At 39.6% G+C, this 27560-nt stretch overlaps 1 protein-coding gene across 1 annotated transcript; it reads right to left on the minus strand.

The window, feature by feature from the left end:
* Positions 1-22818: 22818 nt before the first annotated feature.
* Positions 22819-26074, minus strand: LOC107832564 (putative galacturonosyltransferase 12). Its single transcript, XM_016660425.2, has 6 exons — positions 25698-26074; positions 24959-25014; positions 24654-24809; positions 23870-24460; positions 23449-23751; positions 22819-23351 (listed from the first exon to the last, which is right to left on the minus strand). Exons 1-6 carry the CDS (start codon positions 25918-25920, stop codon positions 23067-23069), a joined length of 1614 nt encoding a protein of 537 aa, XP_016515911.1. The 5' UTR covers positions 25921-26074; the 3' UTR covers positions 22819-23066.
* Positions 26075-27560: the final 1486 nt, after the last annotated feature.

Raw genomic sequence — 27560 nt, forward strand, 5'->3', positions numbered from 1 at the left:
TTGGCAGCCAAGTTTGGCTCATTTGGCAGTCCTTTAGGCGGCAAATTTGGGCGGAAAATATGCGGGTCGGTGCACTCTCTCCCACTTGAAATGGCGACGACCTCGGCGCCACAACGATTCAAGTAGTCATGAACTTTATCTTTGAATGGCCACAACGCGTCATATTTTTCCCACGATGCCTCCTCTGGCGATTGCCCTTTCCATCGGACAAGAAATTGGGCGCTTGAATTTCCCTAACCTACTCCTTGTATCACCCGATGGTTGATAATGGCCTCGACTTTCTTGTCGACGACCGAAGAACTTGTGAAAACATTGGTCAGCTACATTGCCTCTGCCCCATATCACCTTTGTCTCTACAAGGTGCCTCTAACGCACTGACATGCCTCGACCCAAGTAACTTTTCAGGTTGCTTCCTTGAATCCTCCAAATTTGGAGGTGCCATGTACGGACCCATGGCAGATGGCTTCGACCACAGAATGAAGTCGTTACCCTTAAGGACTCGTTGTTCACAAGGAGTCAAGGCTTTGTCCATCTTGACCTCCTTAGTCCCTGTCCCGACTGCCAAAACCAGTGCTCCCTCTTCCTTTATGCCTTTCACGATTTGAATCGCGGACAATAGACTAACAACTTGCGATACCCGAACTGTTGGTACCACATATGGACCCCATGGGTCAAAAATGTAGATCTGGTTGAGAAATGGGCATATGAATGACTTTACTGCATCCCAATAGTCCAGTCCCAGTACCAGATCAAACACATCCAGGGAAGCGACAAAGAAACTCACGTTTCCCCGCCAAGCTCCTAAGTTGAGCTGCACATTGCGGGCAATCCCTTTCACATTAGTGGGTTTGGCGTTTACCGTCTTCAGTACAGAACTGCTAGGCCCAAACACAAGGCCAAATGACTTAGCCTTTGCTTCAGACACAAAATTGTGTGTCGCGCCGGTGTCTACCATGATACGGACAGATTGTCCGTTCAGTTGTGCATCCACGAACAGTGATCCTGGCTCTCCTGACTGGCGCGCCTTGCCAATCATATCGTCGCCTAATGCATGAACCAGTAGTAGCCGAACCCTTATGTTTATATGTTCTGCCCAGTCAAACCGCACCTGCAGTCCAAAATCTGCTTCTGCGATCCCGCTTTTGCGGTGAAAGCTCCGCATTTGCGTAATTCACTTACACAACGTGCCTTCGCTTCTACGACCCTTGCCCCGCATCTGCGTGACCGCATGTACGAAATTCACCATCGCACCTGTGAGACTTCCGCTCCTGCACTCCTAACGCCGTATCTGCGACCACGCAGGTGCGGAAAATGACCTCGCACCTGCGACCTCTGCTCACCTCATTCTTGCCCGCTTCAGTGGCTCCCTTCTCACTCATGCGAGCTCGCATCTGCGGTTCCCACTCTGCAGATGCGATTACACAAGTAGCTCCTAACTTCAGTAATTCTTTAACTTTAAACCTTGGTCCGTTAACCACCCGAAATAAACCCGAGGCCCCTGGGACCTCGACCAAACATACTAACAAGTCATAAAACATCATACAAACTTAGTCGAACCATCAAATCACCTCAAATAACATCAAAAACACAAATCGCACATATATTCAACTCTGAAACCTATCAAATCACGTCCGATTCAAACTCAACACCCGACGCTGAAACCTATCAAATCACGTCCGGTTGACTCCAAATTTTATACACAAGTCGCAAATCACACCACGGAGCTATTCCAACTTATGGTATCGGAATGCCACCCCGATATCAAAAGGTCAACTACCGGCCAAATTTCCCAAAAAAACTACGTTCACCATTTCAAGTCTAATTCCACTACGGACCTCAAAATCACAATCTAGACACACTCCTAAGTCCAAAATCACCCGACGGAGCTAACGGAACCATAAAAATTCAAATCCGGGGTTGTTTACATATAAGTCAATATCCGATTGACTTTTTCCAACTTAAGCTTTCCATTATGAGACTAAGTGTCTCAATTTATTCTGAAATCTCTCCGGACCTGAACCAACTAACCCGATAAGTCATATAACAGATACAAAGCACAAATAGAGCAGTAAATAAGGGAACAAAACTATAACTCTCAAAACAATCGGCCGGGTCATTACGGCCCCGCATGGGGCGACGCAAGGCGCGGCGCTCCTGTACAAATTTCTCGGAGTATTTCTCCTACTTCGGCTTGGAAAGGATAGTTTCATCCGGGTCCATTCCTACATGGTATAAATACACTAAAAAGACGTTTTATAGAAACTTTTGACCTGGGAAGCTTTGGGAGAGCATTGGAGGCTACAAGACACGGGATTTTATCATCTTTCCATCAATTAAATATGGGAGTTTGGATTGTAACGTTAGATTGATGCTTTCTCACTCTTTAATTATATTTGTGATGACTTTCTCCATAATTATGGAGTAGTTTATCTTAGGGTTTGACATGATTTGGTAATTTGGTTGTTGTTATGGATTTGATTACTGTTTAATTGCTTGAATTTATTGGAGGAGCTTTAATAGAGTTGTAATTTTATTCTTTATAGTGTTTAATCGAAAGAGGAACATCTTATTGAATATCATTACAGCATATGCCTTAGTTTATTTTGGTGATTCTTTGAAGTAATCTAGAGAATGTTTTGAGTTACCGTTTAAATTAAGATTGAGAAATATTCGAGAGAAGTTTCTCTTAGATAATTTCAACTAATAGATTCTTGCAAGTTTCACCGCACTTCATGTTAGTTTATTTGAAAGATTTAGATTTAATCGAGAGAGGAGTCTGAATCGGAAGTATAAGCTAATCACCTATTGAATTCGTAAGAATCGATAGAACCTCAAGAGTGAAATATAACATTATCATATCCAGAATAAAAATCTTGCATCTATCATGTCAAAACCCTTATTTCTCACATTGATAAGAAACCAATTCTACGAATCTCTAGTTTTTTGCAGTCAATTGTCAATTGCTTTACGTTAATAGTTAATCGTAGTTCATAATAATTCCACTCAGTTTTGATAATCCTGAATAGAAGTTAAACCAGGAATTACTAGAGCATTGTTTAAATCCAATCCATGTAGACACGATAATCTTACTATACTATTTTTGGCTAGCGAGCATCAATTTTGTGTTATGTTTTGCGCTTGTAAAATTTTGGTGCCATTGCCGGGGATTGGCAATCAATAGTGTTCAAAATAATTTTTGGTGCTAATTCCGGAATTAATTTTTTTTCCTTTTCTTTTTATTTTTTTTATTAGTTAACTTGTTGTTACATCTCGCGTTTCTCGTACGTTAAAGTTTCGTCTTCAGTTAATTGACATAGACTCGGGGATGAGATTATCTTGAGGTTAGCATATTTATGCTATTTATAACAAGTAATAAGTAAGTGCCATAAAGAAAAGGATACACAAATTAAAGAAAATGAGTTTCGTTGAAAGTTGTCGATTTGGGATAAAATACGGTCCGAGCTATAATACATGATACTTATGGACTAGTAACATACAAGGTACCATATGACCGTGATAGTAGGATGTATAAAGTGTGTTAAAGTGAGTAGTATTTTAAGTAATTTGAGATAATTCTTAATTATGTGGGTAATTGATTAATTATTGGGTAATTAATAAAAGAGTGGGATAAAGATTTACCCCCCCCCCCAACGTGGCAAGCAACCCCTTTTCCTTTAATGACTAAGAACTAAAGAATGCAAGGTGTCACACTTTGGAAGAAATGTGACACCAAGCATTAATTAAAGGGAGCCACTTAAAGTTAAGGATAATTCCCTAACTCAATTCATTTTTTCTAATCTCTTAGAAAGATTCTGCCAAAAACATTACAATACAATCATATTCTAATCCAAGGAGCATAGGAACGGGAATTTATTTTCCAAATAGCAACACTTCATATTTGGAATAAAACACTTCATATCAGAACGTTAGAAATTCCAACAAGAATTATTAGCATTAGCAACGTGAGCACCTTTTCCAAGAATATCATACGGGGGTTTCCTCTACTCCAGGTATGTTAAGGCTAAGCCCTTCTTTCATTTTGGTATGATCTCGTAATTACATATGTTTGATAACGAGGCATAAAGAGAAGTTCATACTCCCGAATTTATGTATATTTTTCTAGTCTCAAAAGTTACAATATTCTCCTTATCGGTACTACATATTTAACCGAGTATTGTCTTGTTCTAGTCAAGAAAGCAGAGAGCATATATATCCAGTATTACAGTATTTTCATTACCATCGAGCTATAACCGATGGGCAGGCCCCTATTGGGCAACCTCTGATCAGATGGTAAGTTATATATCGAGCCTACTGTGGCCGAGCGCTTATGAGCTAGCCCAGTTGGTCGAGATACAGAGCCTAGTATGGCCGAGCGCCTATGAGCGAGCCTATCACGGCAGAGCAGTTATATATATATACCGAGCCTTATAGGGCCGGACAGCTATTTTACTTACTATATTGAGAGAGTTGAGTCAGTATCAGCATGTAAGCATATGTTCAGATTATCAGTTCAGTTTCAGCTTTCTGTGTATTGCCTTACATACTCGGTACATTATTTCGTACTGACGTCCCTTTCTGGGGGCGCTGCATTTCATGCGTGCAGGTTCAGACAGACAGACGGGTAAAACTCCTCAGTAGGTGTTTCCCGAGTTCAGCTTTATCGGTAAGCTCCCCGTCCTTAGGAGTTGCCGGGTCTAGAAGTTTTATGTACATCTTGTGTATATATGTAGATAAGTTATGGGTAGATCGGGGACCTGTTCCGATCATAGTACATCTATTAGTAGAGGCTTGTAGACATATCCTGTTAGTTAGTACAGTATGTTGGGCTTGTAGGCCCTGTACGTATATTTTGTTGGCTTATCAGTTATAGTAATTATGACAGCCTTACCGGCCCAGCTTTATGTTGATATTTAGTCAGTGTTAGTCTCTATTCAGTTTTATATTTTGCATCGCACATTTTCTTGTAATGTGGCCCATGGCCAAAGTATGACATTACATGTTCAGAGTCTCTTAGTCGCAAGTGGTATGCAAGTATAGGTGAGGCACTGGGTGCTGGTCTCGCCCCCAGGCTCGGGGCATGACAAAAATGGTACATCTTAGGGTCTTGTTTGTAGATGTGTGGTGCACCACATTATATAAGCAGGGGACTACAAGGCATCTAGGAGTTGGCTACCCTTCTTTCAAATCTAAATCGTGCTGTAGAACTGAGTTATAGGAAATTTGAGTTAAACTTATGTGTTGGCATTTGCATGCACAAATGATGGTAACTAGGAAGACTACAGCCAGCCAGAGGAGAGAAACAACAGTAGGTGAGGGGACTAGCAGGGTACCCCCAGTAGATGGGGACCAATAGGAGGCCCAAGGAGAGACCCCTACTCAGCCATTACCGACTCCTCCGCCACATGAGGAGATTCCTAGGGAGACCGCACATCTAGTTCCCCCTCCGCTTCCATCAGATCAGGACTTAAGGAGTGCGGTGCATTTGTTGGCACAATTGGTAGCTACCCAACAACAGGCTAGGGCATCCGCTAGTGCAGGACTTTTTGAGGGATCTGGGAGTTCAAGGGTCCGAGAGTTTATTGCTTTGAGTCCCTCAGAGTTCACGGGGATAGATCATAGGGAGGACCCGCAATATTTCATAGATCAGCTTCACAGGATCTTTCGGATAATGCATGCTACGGAGAAAGAGGCAGTTGAGCTAGCAGCTTTTCAACTCCGAGATATAGCCATCCTTTGGTACGAGGGATGGGAAACGTCCAGGGGATGTGATGCACCTCCTACTATTTGGGAGAATTTTTCGGATGCCTTCCTTGACCAGTACTTACCGCGAGAGATCCTACAGGTCCGAGTTGATCAGTTTCTAGCCCTCAAGCAGGGCAATATAAGTGTTCGAGAGTATAGTCGCTGTTTTGACTCATTGGCTAGATTTGCACCATCCATAGTTGCTACTATGCGGGATAGAATCCACAAGTTTATAGCAGGGTTGGCCCCATAGTTGACCGAGGCATGAGCCACCGCTGAATTACAGGATAGTATGGATATCTCCCGGATTTAGGCATTTGCCCAGAATATAGAAAGGGGTAGGCGTCGGCAGCAGGGTACAGAGAGGACTGACTCAGGGGAGCGTAAGAGGATGAGATTTGCCAGGTCTCAGAAGCAGTCTCAAGGTAGTTATAGGCCCCAGTACTTCGAACAGCCACCTAGACCTCTGCCACCTCAGCTACGGGGTTACAAGTATGATCGCTATACTCAGTCAGGACCATGTGAAAGCTCTCAGGCGTCAAGTTTGCAGCGACAGTGAGGTTCAGGGCAGACATGGCCATTTTCGCAGCGGTGTGCCATCTGCGGTAGATGACACTTAGGCCAATGCCGAGCTGGTTCTGATGCTTATTATACATGTGGACGTCCGGGGCGTATGATGCGAGATTGCCCAAATAAAGTTTCTGGGGGTAAGGCACAACCAGGAAATTCAGCAACAGGATTATCTATGTCCGTGCATCCTTTAGGGCATGAGTCTCAGTCTTCTGCTGGTAGAGGTCGAGGCAGAGGTAGAGGTTTCAGTTCAGGTGATAACCAGAATCGTAGCTATGAGTTAGCAGGTCGACAGGACCAGGAATCCTCACCAGACGTTGTGACAGGTATGTTGACCATTTGCTCTCATGATACTTATACCTTGATAGACCCAGGATCTACTTTATCGTGTAATACCCTATTTGTCGCGGGGAAGTTTGGTATAGTGCCTGAAATACTAAGTGATCCTTTTGCGGTATCTACACTGGTCAGAGAATCGATTATTTCTAGACGGGTTTACCAAGTTTGTACGGTATCAGTTTGTGGTCGTCAGACCTCAGCCGACCTAGTTGAGCTAGAGATGTTGGATTTTGATGCAATCATGGGCATGGACTGATTGGCAGCTTGCTATGCCACAGTTGATTGTTGAGCAAAGATAGCTAGATTTCATTTTCCGGGTGAGCCAGTCCATGAGTGGGTAGGTAATACAGCGACACCCAGAGGTAGGTTTATTTCCTATCCGAAGGCGAGGAAAATGATCGCAAAAGGGTGCATTTATCATATTGTGCGAGTTAGAGATATAGATACTAAAATACCTACACTTCAGTCTATTCCACTAGTCAAAGAGTACGCAGATGTATTTCCAGATGAACTTCCAGGTATTCCTCCCGAGAGAGAGATTGATTTTGGCATCGATTTGCTTTCGGAGACTCAACCAATATCCACCCCTCTGTATAGAATGGCACATGCCGAATTGAAGGAGTTGAAGGAGCAGTTAAAATATTAACTGGAGAAAGGTTTCATCAAGCCCAGTACTTCACCTTGGGGTGCACCGATACTGTTTGTGTGGAAGAAAGACGGCTCGCTGAGGATGTGTATTGATTATAGGCAACTGAACAAGGTAACTATTAAGAATAAGTATCCACTTCCAAGGATAGACAACTTATTTGATCAGTTGCAGGGAGCTAGATGCTTTTCAAAGATAGATTTGAGGTTGGGGTACCACCAGGTTAGAGTTCGGGAGAGAGATATCCCCAAGACAACTTTCAGGACCCGATATGGCCACTTCGAGTTTCTTGTCATGTCCTTCGGGTTGCCGAATACACCTGCCGTATTTATGAACTTGATGAACAACCTATTCCGGACATATTTAGATCTGTTTGTGATAGTCTTTATTGATGATATTTTGGTTTATTCACGTTCAGAGGATGAGCATGCGGACCACTTGCGAGCGGTACTCCAAACCCTCCGTGATAGTAAATTATATGCTAAGTTTTCTAAATGTGAGTTCTGGTTGAAGTCTGTAGCATTCTTGGGGCACATTGTATCCGATGGAGGTATAAAGGTAGACACTCAGAAGATTGAGGCTGTGAAATCCTGGCCTAGACCAACCACTCCAAAAGAGGTTCGTAGCTTTCTAGGCTTAGCAGGATACAACCGGAGGTTCGTATAGGGTTTTTCTTCTCTTTCGGCACCATTAACGAAGTTGACGCAGAAAGAAACTAAGTTTCAGTAGACGGAGGCTTGCGAGCGGAGTTTCCAGGAGCTTAAAAATAGGTTGACTTCAGCGCCAGTTCTAGCACTTCCAGGGGGTCCAGATGGTTATGCCATGTATTGTGATGCCTCAGGTGTCGGGTTAGGATGTGTCCTGATGCAATATGGGAAAGTAATTGCGTATGCTTCAAGGCAGTTAAGGAAGCATGACCGGAATTATCCGATCCACGACCTCGAATTAGCTGCGGTTGTCCATGCACTTAAGATATGGCAGCATTATTTAAATGGTGCTCATGTTGATGTATTCACAGATAATAAAAGCCTAGAATACATCTTCAAGCAAAAAGAGTTGAATTTGCGACAGAGGCGATGGCTTGAGTTATTGAAAGATTATGATGTTAACATTCTCTACCATCCAGGGAAAGCTAATGTTGTAGCAGACACCTTAAGTCGCCAATCTATGGGTAGCTTAGCACATATAGAGGCAAAAAAAAAATAGTTAACTAGAGAGATTCATCAATTGGCTTGTTTGGGGGTTCGGTTAGTAGACTCTGGCAATGGTGGAGTTATACTCCAAAATACTACAAAATCATCTCTCATAGCTTAAGTAAAGGAGAAGCAGTACGAGGACCCAGAGTTGGTCGAGTTGAGAGAGCGAGTTCCGCAGCAGAAGAAGTCGTTGTTAGAACTCAAGGGAGACGGGGTTCTCTGAAACAGGGGTCGTTTGTGTGTTCTATATGTAGCAGGGCTACGAGACAGGATTATGTTAGAAGCACATTATTCGTGGTACTCCATTCACCCTGGGTCGACGAAGATGTATCATGATATTAAGGATGTGTATTAGTGGAACGATATGAAGAAGAACATTGCTGAGTATGTCGCTCAATGCCCTAGTTTCCAGCAGGTGAAGATAGAGCACTAGAAGCCCGAAGGGCTAATGCATACTATAGAGATCCCGACATGGAAATGGGAGATGATTAGCATGGACTTTATCACGGGTTTACCTCGTTCTCATCGTAAGTTCGATTCCATATGGGTGATAGTCGATAGGCTCACGAAATCAGATCATTCCTTACCAGTCAGATCTATATATACAGCAGAAGATTATGCAAAATTATATATTAAGGATATAGAGCAACTACACGGAGTACTAGTATCTATTATATATGACCGTGTGGCCCAGTTTACAACACATTTTTGGAGGTCATTTCAGAGAGGTCTAGGAACTCATGTGAATCTCAGCACAGTTTTTCATCCACAAACTGATGGGCAAGCCGAGCGCACAATTTAGACGCTCGAGGATATGTTACGAGCATGTGTGTTGGATTTTAAAAGAAGTTGGGATGAACATCTACCTCTTATCGAGTTTCCATATAATAACAGTTACCACTCCAGTATCCAGATGGCTCCGTACGAGGCTTTGTATGGGCGTAAATGCATATCTCCTATAGGGTGGTTTGATGTTGGAGAATATAGGTTACATGGGCCAGACTTGGTTCAGCAGGCCATAGAAAAAGTAAAACTCATCCGGGAGCGACTGTTGACAGCTCAGAGTCGTCACAAATCATATTTTGACGTGCGGCGATGAGATTTAGTGTTCTGGGTTAATGACTGATTATTCTTAAAGGTGTCACCTATGAAGGGTGTGATGAGGTTTGGAAAGAAAGGAAAGCTTAGCCCACGGTATATTGGGCCTTATAGGATCATTCGGAGAGTAGTCCAAGTAGCTTATGAGTTAGAATTGCCCTCGGAATTGGAGTCTGTCTATCTGGTCTTTCACTTATCTATGTTATGGAAGTGCATTGGAGATCCTACTCGAATAGTGCCCACGGACGATGTACAAATTACAGAGGACTTGTCATATGAGGAAATTTTGGTTGACATCCTAGACCGACAAATCCACAAGCTACGGAATAAGGAGGTAGCCTCCATGAAAGTTTTATGGAGAAGCAAGAATGTGGAAGAGATGACGTGGGAAATGGAGGAAGAAATGAAGTCTAAATACCCTCACCTATTTCAAACTGAAGATATGGCTCGAGGTGGGATACCTCAGCACAGTTCTATTCAGGCCAGTAGGTCATCAGGTAAGCTCTCATTTTTTACTCTCAGAATTTATAATGGACAGTTGTGTGAAGCCAAGTGTTGCTATTTATAGACAGTGGCCATGTGTGGCATGTATAGTATGTTTTCTGGCTGCGTACAAGTTGGTTTTAGTCTAGTGTACGGAAGAGACTCTGGCAAATTGTTTCCCAAAGTGTCTAAGAGTAGACATTCGAGGATGAATGTTTCTAATGGGGGAATGATGTTACATCTCGCGCTTCTCGTACGTTAAAGTTTCGTCTTCAGTTAATTGACATAGACTCGGGGATGAGATTATCTTGAGGTTAGCATATTTATGTTATTTATAACAAGCAATAAGTAAGCGCCATGAAGGAAAGGGTACACGAATTAAAGAAAGTGAGCTTCGTTGAAGGTTTTCGATTTGGGATAAAATACAGTCCGAGCTATAATACTCGATACTTATGGACTAGTACCATACAAGGTACCATATAACCATGATAGTAGGATGTATAAAATGTATTAAAGTGAGTAGCATTTTAAGTAATTTGAGATAATTCTTAATTATGTGGGTAATTGATTAATTATTGGGTAATTAATTAAATAGTGGGATAAAAATTTAACCCCCCCCCCCCAACATGGCAAGCAACCCCTTTTTCCTTTAATGACTAAGCACTAAATAATGCAATGTGTCACACTTTGGAAGAATGTGACACCAAGCATTAATTAAAGGGAGCCACTTAAAGTTAAGGATAATTCCCTAACTCAATTCATTTTTTCTAATCTCTTAGAAAGATTCTGCCAAGAACATTACAATACAATCATATTCTAATCCAAGGAGCATAGGAACGTGAATTTATTTTCCAAATAGCAACACTTCATATTTGGAATACAACACTTCATATCAGAACGTTAGAAATTCCAACAAGAATTATTAGTATTAGCAACATGAGATTTTGCGATTCTAAGGGAGTACGGTGCAACCTTTTCCAAGAATATCATACTTATTTTTTTCCTACTCCAGGTATGTTAAGGCTAAGCCCTTCTTTCATTTTGGCATGATCTCGTAATTACATATATTTGATAACGAGGCATAAAGAGAAGTCCATACTCCCGAATTTATGTATATTTTCCTAGTCTTGTAAGTTATAATATTCTCCTTATCGGGACTTCATATTTAACTGAGTATTTTCTTGTTCTAGTCAAGAAAGCAGAGAGCATATATATCCAGTATTACAGTATTTTCATTACCATCGAGCTATAACCGATGGGCAGGCCCCTATTGGGCAACCTCTGATCAGATGGTAAGTTATATATCGAGCCTACTGTGGCCGAGCGCTTATGAGCTAGCCCAGTTGGTCGAGATACAGAGCCTAGTATGGCCGAGCGCCTATGAGTGAGCCTATCACGGCAGAGCAGTTATATATATATACCGAGCCTTATAGGGCCGGACAGCTATTTTACTTACTATATTGAGAGAGTTGAGTCAGTATCAGCATGTAAGCATATGTTCAGATTATCAGTTCAGTTTCAGCTTTCTGTGTATTGCCTTACATACTCGGTACATTATTTCGTACTGACGTCCCTTTCTGGGGGCGCTGCATTTCATGCGTGCAGGTTCAGACAGACAGACGGGTAAAACTCCTCAGTAGGTGTTTCCCGAGTTCAGCTTTATCGGTAAGCTCCCCGTCCTTAGGAGTTGCCGGGTCTAGAAGTTTTATGTACATCTTGTGTATATATGTAGATAGGTTATGGGTAGGTCGGGGCCTTGTTCTAATCACAGTACATCTATTAGTAGAGGCTTGTAGACATATCCTGTCAGTTAGTGCAGTATGTTAGACTTGTAGGCCCTGTACGTATATTTTGTTGGCTTGTCAGTTTTAGTAATTATGACGGCCTTGCCGACCCAGCTTTATGTTGATATTTAGTCAGTGTTAGTCTCTATTCAGTTTTATATTTTGCATCGCACATTATCTTGTAATGTGGCCCATGGCCAAAGTATGACATTACATGTTCAGAGTCTCTTAGTCGCAAGTGGTACGCAAGGATAGGTGAGGCACTGGGTGCCGGTCTCGCCCCCAGGCTCGGGGCGTGACACTTGTCTTCAAAATTTCTTTTTTGCACCTGGCATGTGTTAGGGAGAAAGCTTGAAGAAAATTTCCTGATTTTGAACTCTAATGATGTGAAGATGGAACACAACCAACCTAAGAAAACGGTTGCAGAGTTAGCAGCTGAACACTATCACAAGTCTGCTATTTGTTTTAAATCTAGTGGAAATCATTTATGGGTTGACTGTCAAGCAGGTAAGTATTCTTCCTATGGTTCGTCTTTTGAACAGTCACACTTTATTTCCAGTCCGTACAGGTATGAGGTTTTATATGGGTAAAATCTTAACTCTGGTTGGGATGAATACCCTTATTATGACTGGAATGAAAGCGAAGTGAGATAACCAGCCCAAGAGGAGAATGGTATTTTAGAAGAGCTTATGTATAAGTTCACGAATAGTGTCGAAGACAACCACCTCAAGAAGTTCTTATACAAAATGCTGAAGCCATTAAGAACCTAACAACGCAAGTGAGTCAAATAGTAAGTATACTTTTAGAAAGCTCATTGCATTGTGATAGTGAATATATGGAGGAAATACGCTGCCAGAATGAGCCTACCCAGCAGATGATCATCTACAGAGAGAGCTTTCCACTCTGCAAGTGGACTCTGAGTCAATTGAAAAGATTGAAAATAAGGTTTTGGTTGAGTGTGAAGTAATGGAAGAAGAGTTTAAACCCCCATCCACCTTTTTCACATTTATGATCTTTAGTAGAAGAGAATGGGGGAACAAATGGTCTTGGGCATACCACATGAATATTCACATGACCTTTCTTCTTTGTTTTCTTATTCTAACCTTGATCATGTGGATTTTATTTTTGGGAATTTATAGGAAGATACATGGATTAATCCTGTGAAAGAATGAAGAAACAAGACGAGGATGATCCTACAAGAATAATTCACCGCTCAAAAAGAGGACAAGCAAGAAAGAAAAGAGCGGTCTTGCAGATATCCTCAAAAGATTTTGGCTTAATGAGCTCCATAAATAATCCCAAAAAGCGAAAACGGGGGATAAATTCAGAATTAGGAGTTGAGTTCATAAGTTCTCGAAAATAAAAAAAATTCAGGGGAGTTTCCTTTACCTCTTGCTATTTACTTGTGTGTCATGGGACATGTCACAATTTAAAGTGTGGGGCGGGGGATGTAAATATGTACACGTTTGTTTGTTTTCGTTTCTTTTGATTGATTTTTTTTTTACTTTTCCCGACGATGAATCTCTTCGACGGTTTTCTTGAGGGATCAAAGTCAAAGAAAAAGAAAATTTTAGTTTTTCATTTTTGTTTTATTTTCTTAGGTAGTGTAACAATTCCCCTTTGGGTTTTTTGTACCGCGATTCTTTTCCAAAGGTTTTTCCTGAACCTGGTGTAGTTAGTTTTTCTTTTATTAGGAATAATGAAGTCTTGTGCTATGGTATTAAATGAAGATAACTATTCTTGACTTCGTTGTGCCTTGAGAGAGATGAGTGCCTTAGTTGTGATGCCTAAGCTCAGTTCTTGACTTGTCTATAAGTGCCTTAAATTGTTTGATTTTGACTTTGCTTAACTGTTTTGACTAGAAAGTCAGGATAGATCTGATCCTGAGTAAGTTATGTGACAATGTGTGAGTGAGTTGTTGTGATATTCTGTGCATGTCAGTTGATGTCTAGAACTTGCCTCGTGTGTTTGCAAAGCGAAATAGTAGTCTTGTTCAGTCTAGGAAGTGATATAGACATTTCTTTGTTGAGCCAATTATATGTTTATGACCTGCCTACTGTTGTGTATCTTAGTAGCCCCTTTAATCTTGTAATCCTACTTCTTTGGCAACCACACGGCAAGCCCGATCCACTTTGTTTGAATTGATTTTTTGTTTGAACCTTCTACCTCTCTTGAGCACTTAATTTTGTTATGAGCTTGTAAAAGCTAAGTGAGGTATGGTCGAGTTTTTGAGTGGAACTATCAAAAAAGGAGAAAGGTGCATTGTTTGAAAAATATTTTGAGAGTCACTTGTAGAGAATTTAAAGAAACAAAATGAGTTTGCTTGAAAAGAAAAAAAATTAGAACTTAGAAGAGAATTTTTTTTGATTCCTTGCTAGTGGTAGTTCTCGTATTATCTCTGCTTAAAGATATGTGGAGCTTGATGCTATTATTATGTAAAGGTTAGGATGTGGTTCAACACAAGTGTGGGGTTTAAATTATGAAATTGTATGTATTAAAGTACTCAGGGAGGTGTAGTCACTATATCCAAATGTATCCTACCCTTCCCGTAGCCTACATTACAACCAAATTAAGTTCTACTTGTTCTTTGACTGAATGAGCTCGAATTAGTAGAGTTACACTACGGGCAAGCTTATAGTATATCTTATGTGGCACATGAATCTTAATTTTGAGAGAGTGAATTCTTTCTATCTTGAGTTCCTAATTGTTCTTGAAATCTGTTATGTGTGAAACTACTTTCTATTGCTTGGGTGAGGGCACATGATTTGTGAAAGTAAGGTAAATTCTTTGACCTCTGTGTTAGAGTAAGTGAGCTGGTGGAGAAAAATGCATGGCATTTTTGAGTCGAGTCTTGAGGCTAGTATGTTATGATAGGGTACTTGGTCTACTTTAAATTTTCTTGGCATGATGAGTTCGGAAAGTTGTCTGATAAGAAGGTCGTCTCTATGTGAAGTTCAGTTTGATTGCTCGAAGACGAGCAATGGTTTAAGTGTGGGGTGTTGATGTAGGCTAGAATTCCGTGTTTTAGTCATAGTTTGCACTCTAATTACTGCATTTTACTTGTGTTTGAGCTTAAATGATAGTGAATTGCACTTAATGTGTGTTTAATGCCTTGCAGGAAGTGATTCCGAATTAAAAAGATAATTTGGAACTAAATCGAACAATGTGAAGCTTTGAAGTCTGAGTAAAAGCACAAGGAATTAAACCGGGATCGCGTTCTGAGGTCGGGAGCCAAGTCTGGATGTTAAAAATTGAAGAAAACAAAATACACTTTAAAAACACATTACTGTGCCGCATGGGGCGACGCGGCAGTGTAAAATTCTGCTGCCTATCAGAAACTCGCTCTCTGAACTTTTCCACTAGCATCCCGCATGGGGCGGAGCATGGCGTGACGCGCCTGTACAAATTTCTCAAAGTATTTCTCCTACTCCGGCTTGGAAATGATAGTTTCCTCCGAGCTCGTTCCTACATGGTATAAATACAACAAAAGGACATTTTTGAAGGAACTTTTGACCTGGGAAGCTTTGGGAGAGCATTAGAGGCTATAAGACAGGGGATTTCATCATCTTTCCATCAATTCAATACGGGAGTTTGGATTGTAACGCTAGATTGATGCTTTCTCACTCTTTAATTATGTTTATGATAACTTTTTCCATAATTATGGAGTAGTTTACCTTAGGGTTTGACATTATTTGGTGATTTGGTGATTGTTATGGATTTGATTATTGTTTAATTGCTTGAATTTATTGGAGTAATCGAGAGAGTTTGATTCATTGTAGTAATCGAGAGAGCTTTTTGAGTTACCGTTTAAATTAAGATTGAGAAATACTCGCGAGGAGTTTCTCTTAGATCATTCCTACCAATAGATTCTTGCAAGTTTCACCGCACTTCATGTTAGTTTATTTGAAAGATTTTGATTTAATCGAGAGAGGAGTCTGAATCGGAAGTATAAGCTAATCACCTATTGAATTCGTGAGAATCGATAGAACCTCAAGAGTGAAATATTACAATATCATATCCAGAATAACAATCTTCCACCTATCATGTCAAAACTCTTATTTCTCACATTAATAAGAAACCAACTCTGCGAATCTCTAGTTCTTTGCAGTCAATTGTCAATTGCTTTACTTTAGTAGTTAATCGTAGTTTGTAATCATTCCACTCAGTTTTGATCATCCTGAATAGCAGTTAAACCAGTGATTACTAGAGAAATTATTTAAATTCAATCCTTGTGGAGAGTATACTATCTTTGTCTAGCGAGCACCAATTTTGTGTTGTGTTTTACGATCATGTTGGAAAGGGAACAGAAAGCTAAAATTATCAATGGAAAAAAAAAAAGATTTCTTTTATTTGAATGGTTTCAGGCGAACTCAAAGCATACATAAAAGAAAAACTAGGAAACTAAAAATAGCTTATGGTATTTCTTTATATTACCAAGCAAAACTGTAAATATGTCGAAGGCTGCAAAAGTTGTAATAAGGTAATTAAACAAGTCACTAACCCTGGTTCTAGAGACAAATATAATATATATATATATATATATATATATATATATATATATATATATATATATATATATATATATATATATATATATATATATATATATATATTAATCATGACCAAGAAGAAGAAAAAAGAAAGAATTGGAAAAATTAAGAATATCTCTTTAAAAAAATCAATGATATAGAATTAGATAATATGTTTATGTATATACTGAATTTTGAGAAAAATGCACCAATCATATTATTCAAGAAAATTCGTGTTTGATTGAACTTTGTTTTTTACTTCTTTCTTAATGCATTTAACAAAAAAAATTAAAAGTAGGGAGACCCAAAATAAAAACATTAATATGTCAAAATGATCATTTAGAATTAGACAACTTTTTCACCCTTCAATCATATAATAATATGTGTAAAAAATGTACATACACATTCTATCAAATATTATCATATATAGTTTCTCCAATTACCCACCACGATTAGCACATTGTGCTTCTCTCTATAGATTTCTAAAGCAAATACATAACCCATATAACAAAATCATAATAAGGCATTTGATGACTTCAGTAAACATATTTTTTTCTTTTATTGAGCTACATAGAATGGACACACATTATTTTCAAGAACTTACTATCTTTTAGTTTATATTTAATTAATAACTCAAAAGTATTGTTTAGTAATAACAGGAGTATTTGTACAATCTTAAAATATTGTACTCATCAATACACGCAGAGACTAGTTTTGTATATATTTATGTGCCTCGAATTCTTGGAGCCTAAGACAAGAGCCTTATTGGCTTGGGGTGTAAGGAACAACCCTTGATAAATTCCTAATCCGAATGTTAAAAGGAAAGAGAAAATTAGACTCTTATATATACTTACTAAAGTTATTAAATCCTAATCCTAATGTTAATAGGAAAGGAGAAACACTTTCTCTTCTTATATAAGTACTACTTACTACTAAAGTATATTACTGCCCTAAATGCAACTTGCATGTGCTTCTATTCACTTCCGCAATGGCTAACCACCTATTTCATCAATCATTGAAGAAGAAATTGCTGGATCTTTTTTCCTTTAATTTTCAGTTCAAGGAATCGGATGATAACAAATTACAAGGCGGCACTAAAGTCCAAGAACTCACATTGATGAATTATTACTACAGCCACGCTAGTTCAAGGGTCAGTACACAACAAGAAGATGAAAATAAGTTGGGTTATTATTCAATATCTCATCAAACAACTGATAAAAGTAATGGCATGTTTAGTGAAATATCCATAAATGAAGTGTACTATTCTCATAATCATGGTCATGGTCATGTTCGTGTTCGACGTGAGGTTAATTCAAAAGTTGAGAAGAAGAAGTGCCCTAGGTGCAGCAGATGGTGCAAATATTATTCTACCAAAACCAAAAGTACTGCTGCAGGTTCAGTTAGTACTATCATTACGTGCCCTAGTTGTGGCAAGAAGTTCGATCCTAAGGCCACTTTGTCCGCCGCTAATAAACTTGCTACCAAATCTTCCTTGCACTGGCAGAAACAAGATCAGCGGAGGTTGTCTCTACAAGTTCGTTGATGTTTTGAACGAGAGGCGCCCGCAGTGAATTTAGAATGAGAGTAATCTTATTTAAGGTTATAATTTTTCTTGTATATGTATACGTAGATGGAAGGAATGAATACTTTAGTTGAACGTGTAAAACCATCATAGATCTTACTATATTTGGCAATTTCTATTTTGCGACTTGAAGAGAATTTGGGTATGTTTTTGGTATCTTAAAATTACTTGAAGAATGTACGTTCCCTTGCTAATCGTTCATATAGTAGAGATAATATAAACTTGATGTAGTTCGGACAAATTAAATTTGTATACTAAGGTTTTCTGCAGTAACAAGTCGTATTTCTATTCCTGCTGAATGAATATCTTTTTGTTTTTTGTACTTTAACTTTTTTTTTACTCATCAAGAGAAGCAATTAATGGTCCATTTGATTATAAAAACAATTTTAGCCATCTTTGGTTGATGTTTTTAAGCAGAGGCGGATTCAGGATTTAAGAATTTGATGTTTATGGGTTCCTGCAACAATCTCGAGTAAATTTTATATTTACACTGTTTGAACAAAAGTTATTGGGTTCACGTGAACCCGTAAACCGCAAGGTGGATCCGTCCTGTTTTTAAGACTATCTTGGCAGTGTCAGTTTTTGGAGCAATGTGTAACTATGGTTCTAATTTCTTGAATGAATGAAATTTTGATATCACATAATTGTCGAACACGGTGAAGTTGTCTCCGTGTGACCTATAGACCATGGGTTCGAGCCGTGGAAATGGAAGCAGCTATTAATGCTTGCATTAGGGTAAATTATCTACGTCACATCTCTTGTAGTGCGGCCTTTCCCTAGACCTTACGTGAATGGGGATACTTTGCATGTGCAACTGCGCTAACCTATCCATAATTATCGAACACAATAATATTATTTGATATTATTTTTTCAGACCCCACTAGTGAAATTTCACTGGTTGTTGTTGTTGTAATAATATTGTTCCAAGCATCAACAATTTTAAGAGAGAAATAACCTGTACAAATTGGAGACCGAATATATTTTTAGAAACCCATCGAACTTTAGTCCCTTCACTTTTTAACCCATCCTTTGATAAGGGTGGGATTTTTAGTCCTTGTTTTTTCTCGTCTGTGATTAGTTACGTAGGGAAAGGGCGGCCGTAATACCACATTCAAGAATACTAAAGAATTCATCCATTTTTTAGCCCTAGTTCAAATTGAGCATGCAATCAACCGTGACAAGAGGACCGGACGTTAGACGTTACTGTTAATTAGGTGTTAAAATTAGTACGTACAACAGCGGGATCAAAGAGAAAACACGAGCCAAAAGATTTCACTTCTCTGCCTCAGGTTGAATCTCCAGTTAGTATTTTTAATTTGTTTAGATATCTGTATACCCATAAAAATGTAGAGAATCTCTTAAGTTAGAGAAGTAAATTTCTTCTAAAAGATAAACTTTTGAGTACCGAAATGAAACAAAGCCCAAATAGAGCAGATGATATATTCATACAGCCTAGCTTGGGTTATCAACAACAACAACAACAATAACAAGCCCGGTATTTTTCCGCAAGTGGGGTCTGGGAGAGTGAGATATACGCAGCCTTACCCCTATCCTAGAAGGGCAGGCAGTAGCGGAGCCAGAATTTTCAAGGGGTGTCAAAATATAAAGAAGTAAACACACGAACAAGTAAATGAGAGTCAACGTATAGTAATTAATATATACATATAAAATAAAAATTACGAAACTACACAGTGTAATTTCCGGACGAATGGGTATCAATTGGCTCTGCCACTGAGGACAGGGAGGTTGTTTTCGATAGACCCTCGACTGGAGAACGGATGACAAAAGTAATTGCAACAAGAAGGAATAACAACAAGATAAAAATACTAAAACCAAGAAGCAGTTAAACTCTAGGTAATAATAGCAATCTATGAATAAAAGGATATCATACTAACACTAATGCTAGCGAACTGGAAAGACAGAGATACGCTCGACTACCTACTAGCCTTGTACCATAATCCTCGATCTCCACACCCTCCTATTTAGGGTCATGTCCTCAGTCAACTCCAGTTGCGCCATGTCCCGCCTAATAACCACGCCCCAAGACTTGTTAGGCCTACCTCTACCCCTCCTGATACCCACTGAGGCTAACCTCTCGCACCTTCTGACTGGGGCTTCTATACTTCTCCTCTTAACATGCCTGAACCATCTCAACCTCGCCTCCCGCATCTTTTCCTCTACAGAAGTCACTCCCACCTTATCCCGAATAACTTCATTCCTAATATTATCCAACCTGGTGTGCCCACACATCCACCTTAATATTCTCATCTCAGCTACTTTTATCTTCTATACATGAGTATTCTTGATCGGCCAACACTCTACGCCATACAACATAGTCGGTCTAACTACAACCTTGTAGAACTTACCTTTAAGTCTCACCAACACATTTTTATCACACAAGACATCAGTAGCGAGCCTCCACTTCATCCATCCAGCTCCGATAAGGTACGTGACATCCTCATCAATCTCCATGTTACCTTATATTATAGATCCAAGGTACTTGAAACTACCTCTCTTAGGGATAACTTGTGTACCAAGCCTCACCCCCATGTCCGCTTCCCGGGTAACGTTGTTGAACTTGCACTCCAAGTATTCTGTCTTGGTCCTGCTCAACTTGAAACCCTTAGACTCTAGGGTCTGCCCCCAAACCTCCAACCTCACGTTAATACCACCTCGTGTCTCGTCAATCAGAACTATGTCATCAACAAATAACATATACCATGGCACATGTTAAGGGCCCGACTCTTTGACATTGGGCGTGGCGCGACTGTGGTAAAGATTGGGCGTGATAACCTTGTCATTGGCCTATGTGCGTGTAAAATGATCATGCGGGCAATGGACAAGACATTGTCATGTGGGTTGTTGTGTGCAAGTATTGGCTAAGGTCTTGGAGCAGGCAAGATATGCTTGGCAAAGGCTTGACAAGACAGTGTGGGCAAGTTGGGGCGGCATGGCATGGCATACGCCCCAAAGTCAATGACACGGGCACTTCAGGTTGTGGCAGCGCCAAGTGCGGGCTAAGCTAAAACACGGCAGTGCGGGATGATGGAAAATGATTTAAATATCTAAGGCAAGGCTATGTGAAGCAAAAGACAAGGAATGGCACGGGTGAAACAAGTGTTGATATGGGCAAGGCAGAAACTCGGCCAAGGCATGTGCGGGCGGCATTGGCGTCAGACGTGTGTGGAGAAATCATGGGCGGCAGGTTACGGGCAAGGCATTGGTGCGGAGCAATGTCAAAATGAGCTAAGGCTGGGCGCAATGCCAGCCTTGGGCGTGCAATAGCTGACCAAGTCAAAGGGCATATGCAGTGCACATGCCAAAGTAGTGGGCGGTTACCTGTTTGTAACTACTTGTACCCATGTTTGTTTAGTGCTTGTATCCACTATCATTTCGTGGAGATAATGAACCTATGTAGTTGGGTATGTCAACTACAAGTTAGGATCAGATTTAGCAATAGCCCGCCAAGTGGCAAAAGCTGTAGACAACAAGTGTCCATGTGCTCTCAAGTCCCAAAGGCTGCCTATGTGCTATAAATAGGCGCCTTTGGACTTAGTCAAATTTTAAGTGAGAATTTTGTGTGAAATTCAGTAAGGGATACAAGAGAGAAACGTGAGGATTTCTAAGTGTTTCAAAAAGGGACTAAGGCTGGGCATTGGGCAGGTCTTAGTGTACAAGATTGACTGGTGATCTTGGCTAGACGAAGTGGGCTGTGGACGACTTGTGTTCATAGCAAAGTGAGGGTTTCCTTTGTAGATTTTCGAATTAATTCAAAGGTTGGGATTTTTCCGTATTTGATTGTGTTCTCTTTATATTTGCTGCCTAATTTCGTGTAAGGCCAAACTTGCTGAAAATTTGGCTAAGTGTTGGAAAAGGCTGAGTCAAGTGCGCAACTTGACTGCTGCACGGGCGTGACTTTAGGATGACTAAAAACGCCCCCGTGACAGCACCTCTCTTGAATGTGTCGCGTCAATGCGTCCTTCGCCAAGGAAAATAGAAATAGGTTAAGAGCTGATCCCTGGTGCACCCCATCACAACTGGAAAGTGTTCTGAGTCTCCTCCCGCCGTTTTAACCCGAATCTTAGCTCCATCATATATGTCCTTAATCACCCCTAATATAGGCTATTGGGACCCCCTTTAGCTTCCAAGCATCTCCAAAGCACTCTCTCGGGACCTTATCATAAGCTTTTTCTAGGTAAATGAACACCCTATGTAAGTGCTTATTCATCTCCCTATACCGCTCCACCAATCTCCTCACCAGATGAATAGCTTCCATAGTCGAACGTCCCGGCATGAAACCGAACTGGTTCTCAGAAATGAACACACTGCTTCTCACCCTCACTTCAACCTCCCTCTCCCAAACTTTCATCGTATGGCTAAGCAACTAAACAGTCTGGCTTGGGGTTGAGACGTAGTAATTGTCTAATTGATGTTGTTGTCTCCTTTAATAAGATCTATGGGAAACAACCCCTCTACCCGCACAAGGTAGGGGTAAGGTCTGCGTACACACTACCATTCTCAGACCCCACTTGTGGGAATACACTGAGTATGTTGTTGTTGTCTCCTCTAATAAGAATATTTGGTTTGTGGAAGTAAAACCTTTTCGAATGAGGGATGCTCTCTTGTATCTTTGCACAATAATATGATTTGTTTTCAAATTTTGTGGAATAGTTGACTTACTGTTAGTCAAGATAAAACAAGATGTTAATTCTTACTGGAAGGAGGTGGAAGCTATGTACTGCAATCACTTTATCCTTTGGTCTGTGTAGTATTTTCATTTCCCAATATATCATCATATGTTAATTATTTGCTAATCCTGCTTGATAGACCTGGAAATACACTTAACACGGCGAACGAAAATAGTATCTTTTTTACCATCTGTATAAGCATTTTTGGTTGAAAGAATCCATCATACCGTATAGAATCTAAACTGCAAAATAAAATACATTGGAGAACCAGAAATTCAAGTGATCAGTAGGAGTTCCAGGGTGTCAAGCTCAGGGCTATTGCCATCTTGCATCAGGAATTGGAGGCCTCCATTCCTGTGACCGAACTTTGTTCTCTCATTTATCAACATTACTCTTATCCCAGGTCAACTCAAGATGCTCTAATATGACAGCTTTTGATAAATTTATCAGAGAAGTTAACGTACTTTGTCCACAATGGACGAAGTTGTGGAAATGCTATATCTAGCCAAGGTTTTGCTCGACCGTTGAAGTGGATCACACCAGCATTTTGAGCTTCCGCTACAGTTGTATTATCTTGGTACCCCAGTCCTAGCATGTGCCAAAAGGGATCAATGGCGTGGACGTGGCCATGAAATGCAATTAGACCAGGAGGTAATGTCCCTAGCTGCCATAAACTTAGGTCCGATTTCAAGTTCTGCATACGAAAAGCAAAACTTTATGATAGAATGTTCAATTATGACTTTCGATAACTTTGCAAACAAAAACCTTTTTTGATGTCACTTGTAGTTTACCTGTTCGAGCCAGTAGTGGTATGTCTGACTTATATTTGTTTTCCTCCATGCTTCTAGATCAAAAATATTCATGCCATAGGCCCACGCGCATTCGCTGGGATTAAAGCTTCTTGCTATTAGAGGATGGGAGAAGTTTAAATAACTTTTGAAGCGCTTTGACATGACATACTTGTCCCCTCCCCTGCATGTCTCCACTGCTCCGTTCACCTTGCCATTCATGTCAATGTCCCATAGAGGTGAAAGATCCGTTTGAACGACGATGTCATCATCCAGGAATACTACCTTATCCAGACTGGGATACAACTGAAAAGAGATTTATATTCTCAGTATATAATCATTATCCAGGAAAATGGGAATTTACCGTCACTCGTGGATGTTACATGTAATTCAAGTGAAAGATATATGTCTTTCAGTGTCTTACCTCTGGCAAATGTATCCTTATGTGGTTCATTAGTGAATTATACTTGGGACTGAGTGCTTGTAATTTTGCTGCGATGATCTTAGGCTTCTCAGTTTTGTTTGCCACAATTGCTGATGACCCTCCCCTGAACTGTGATCTAGCTTTTTGGTCTTTCTCCATAGCTTCCAGAACCGGTACCTTCCCCTTTGTGAACCAATCGAAATGATGCAACCCTTTAACCTCAATGACAGCCGGTGTTAAAGGATGCAATGAAAACCAAGCTTGCATAGGTGCATAGGTTTTTCTATCTGTGATTATGTGAAGGACTATTTTTTCAGGGCGCAAGAAATTCTGCACGAGTGATGAAGCAACAACTGAAGCAGAAAGAACATTGTCAGAGGCAAGGACGAAATGGAAGTATGAGTTATCAACAAGGGCGGGGACAAGTTCAGGCGATGGTAATTGGAGACGGGCATTGGAATTGGTGGAATGCTCATGCGCGAGCTTGAGAGCAAGGCAGTGCAGCTGTTTTGGGATGCTACTAGATGCCACATGTCGATACAGGTATTCTTGGATTTTGGCAGTTCTCGTCGTCTGTTCTAGCAGTGTGACCTACAAAGGGAATATGCACTAATCAGGCTTTGACTTGGAACCAGTCACATTATGAGAAACTGTTTACATTTAGATTGATCATAGGATTTCCTTTTTGCCTAGAGTGTCTGAATTGTCGATATCTTATGGCCTTTTGCTTCATTATATGTATATTCCTGTATATGTTGTGGAATGCACGATAAGAACATAATACCATAGCTTTGAGCTTGACAGCAAAGGTTTTTGCGTCTGGTCTTCCATCCTTCATTTCTGCAATAAACTCATCTAATGTTTGAGGAGATTCGGGCCTTGTTCGCATTTCAGTTTGGTCCGAAGGTTCCTCTAATACTTGGTATATCACCTCGGGAACCTAGCAAATGCAAGGTAAATAAGAGACAAGAATATGTAATCCCAAAATTAGCTAATAAAAGCACTAGTAAGGGGGGATATCTTCATTATTCAATAGGGGAATGTCACAGTGTTATGCACAGGGAAAAGATACACGACTCAGAAGCATACAGTTGATTCAAGCCGTTTCCCCAAAATCCTTGGTCCAATTTTTTTCCCCAAGCAACCTGTAGTAAAATGATATTTTTAGAATGCATATAGCAGAATGATTTTCAGCCTTATCGTCCATGAAAGTAAACAAAGGAGGAAAGTGAAAGGTGATATATGTGTCAAGCCTTTAATCTGCAGAAATAGATGTAAACTTTTTATCTGTTCGCTTCCCTGAGAAAGATCTCTAAGTATCCTCTTTCCAAATTTAACAGATTCTGCAGTTCCTTCAGTAAGGCAAGTTTAAATTCAATGCATATCTAGTAACATCAACTTAAGTTTTCTGTATTCATAAATGAGTAAGAACATTTGGATGATCACAAATATCTCAATGTCAGGTAAGTTAAGTAAGGACAGATTTAGTTTTCTTTTACAAGCTACAGCTAACTTGAGCAACATTGTTCTGATTATCTTCGACTCTCTAAAACATAGTATGCATTTGCTATTTTTATTTCCATTGTAACACATATATTTCGCGATGTACTTACTATGCATTACTGCTAGTATGTTATAAGAGATGGTAGCATTACTGCTTCTAGAGCTGTTATATCTGTAGCAACTGAATATTTGCTAACACTATGTAAGATTATGCATGAAACTAAATTCCTCCATTATCCTTTTCCTAATGCTGCTTAATTAATGTACCTGAACATATTTTTCAAATCTTGTATATAGCACTATAGAAAGAGAGAGAGAGATGCACCTAGGGTCGAACATTTTCGTTCTCCATCGATGGTGTCTATAGCTGTTAACACAAAGACAAACCGGAGCAGGAAAGTAAGGAACAGGAGGAAGTAGAAGACCATGCGATACGATAATCTTTTGGAGCCAACTTTTACTTTAATAAAGTCCTTGAAACCTTTAGCAGGGAGAACAGTGACATGCCTTAGACTTGGTGATATGTGGAGCTGCATTGCTTTTAGCATTCAATAACAAAAGGAAAAGGAGCCACCCAAAAATAGGCAGAAAAAAGCCACAGTGCTTGAACTCTGACTATAACCAAAATGTTGGTACTTTTAGTCTAGTCATTCATTAGGCAATAACTCAGAGAAGAAGTTGAGTAGAATGCAGAAGACCTCTGTAGAGAGATGCTGTAAAAGGAAGTACTTGGAGAGGGAAAGGAGTGGTAGAGTTGTTTTCAATCACCTAACCTTGCTTAGTATAGAGGTTACATATGCAGGTTTTACCAAGTTTGTATATTAATTTTTCACATGAAAGAAAACTCAAGAATTGTAGTAGTAGTAGTTTGAAGGAAAGAGACACAACACTAATAAAGAATTGTAGTAGCAGAGTTTGGTGTTGCTTCACTTTGCCTCCACATGAAGTTGTTAAAGAATAGAAGCTTGATTTATACAATGTAGAAGTTTAGGCTTTTGATTGAACAGAGTTTCTAAAATGGAAAATGACGCACTGTCTTTCTCCTTTTCTTTTCCTTAGTCATCATACCAGGGTGACTCCAAAATCTAAATCCTGGTGGGGTCAGGCCTCTAGTTGTTGGTTTGTTGGAGCTAAACCTATTTTGGAAACATTAGACTATTTTAATTATTGTAAATATTACACTGCCTTATACAAGTTAGCAGCATAATTTGTGGTAAAGTTATCCAGAGATAACTATTTGCTTGTTTCTGGGCAGTTTGGAGATTAACTTTAATACTCTTCCACGTGAATTGAGTTTGGTTTCCTAGAGTTTATATTATTTGCTTAATTAATCCAATTATGCTCAATGAATTCAATGTCTTTTGTCTGATCAGGCAATTAACATCATCATCTATTCATCTATGCACGCCATTTTGACTTGGGTGAGTTTAATATGTGTTTTTTAAGGGTCAAAATATTTGACAAGTTGTATGGACCATGTATTCATTCAAAGGTTGAATAAATATCAACTCATCCTAAAAGGTAATTGTAGTTCACTGCTTTCCAAATCAGTTTCCCATGAAAGTTTTAAGTTTTATCATTTAAGGGTATAATAAGTTATATCCTCCTTTCAAACCTGTTTCCTGTGAAAACTTTTAACTAATTTTTAATATTCTAGAAGAAAATAACTCTTTTTTATTAATGCTTAAAAACAAGCCAAAGGAGTTATCTAACCGTTTTCGTTATTGAAACGTTAGTTGATCACCTGTCATTTGGTAAGGACCTTTCGTTCAAGATTAGTCTTTTTTGTGAATTGAATCATTGATCTAGAGGAATAAGGTTCCTACTAAAAATGGAAGCGAAGGTGAAAAATAGAAACTTACTGATTTTATACTTCAAAATTTTCAATGTTCTAGACTTAAGCAGTACTAAATAAGTAGTATGACAATTGATAAGTAGTTTTATGATCAATTTAGTAAATCTTATTTTTTAGACATCAAAGACTTTATAATTATAGTATTTGACGTTCCTAATATTAATTGACTGAACAAAAAAAGGTTCCTAATGCAAGAACTCCTACGTTCTTATTAAAATGCCATTTCTATCACGTACTACGCCTTAGACTCATTCACAGAAAAAATAGTTCTAAAAAAAATTCACTAAAAAGGATTCGCGGTTAACAAGCTGGAGGAGCAGCGACAGCGCAGGC

This window comes from Nicotiana tabacum, chromosome 2, assembly GCF_000715075.1.
Source record: "Nicotiana tabacum cultivar K326 chromosome 2, ASM71507v2, whole genome shotgun sequence".
In the NCBI taxonomy this organism is placed as follows: Eukaryota; Viridiplantae; Streptophyta; class Magnoliopsida; order Solanales; family Solanaceae; genus Nicotiana; species Nicotiana tabacum.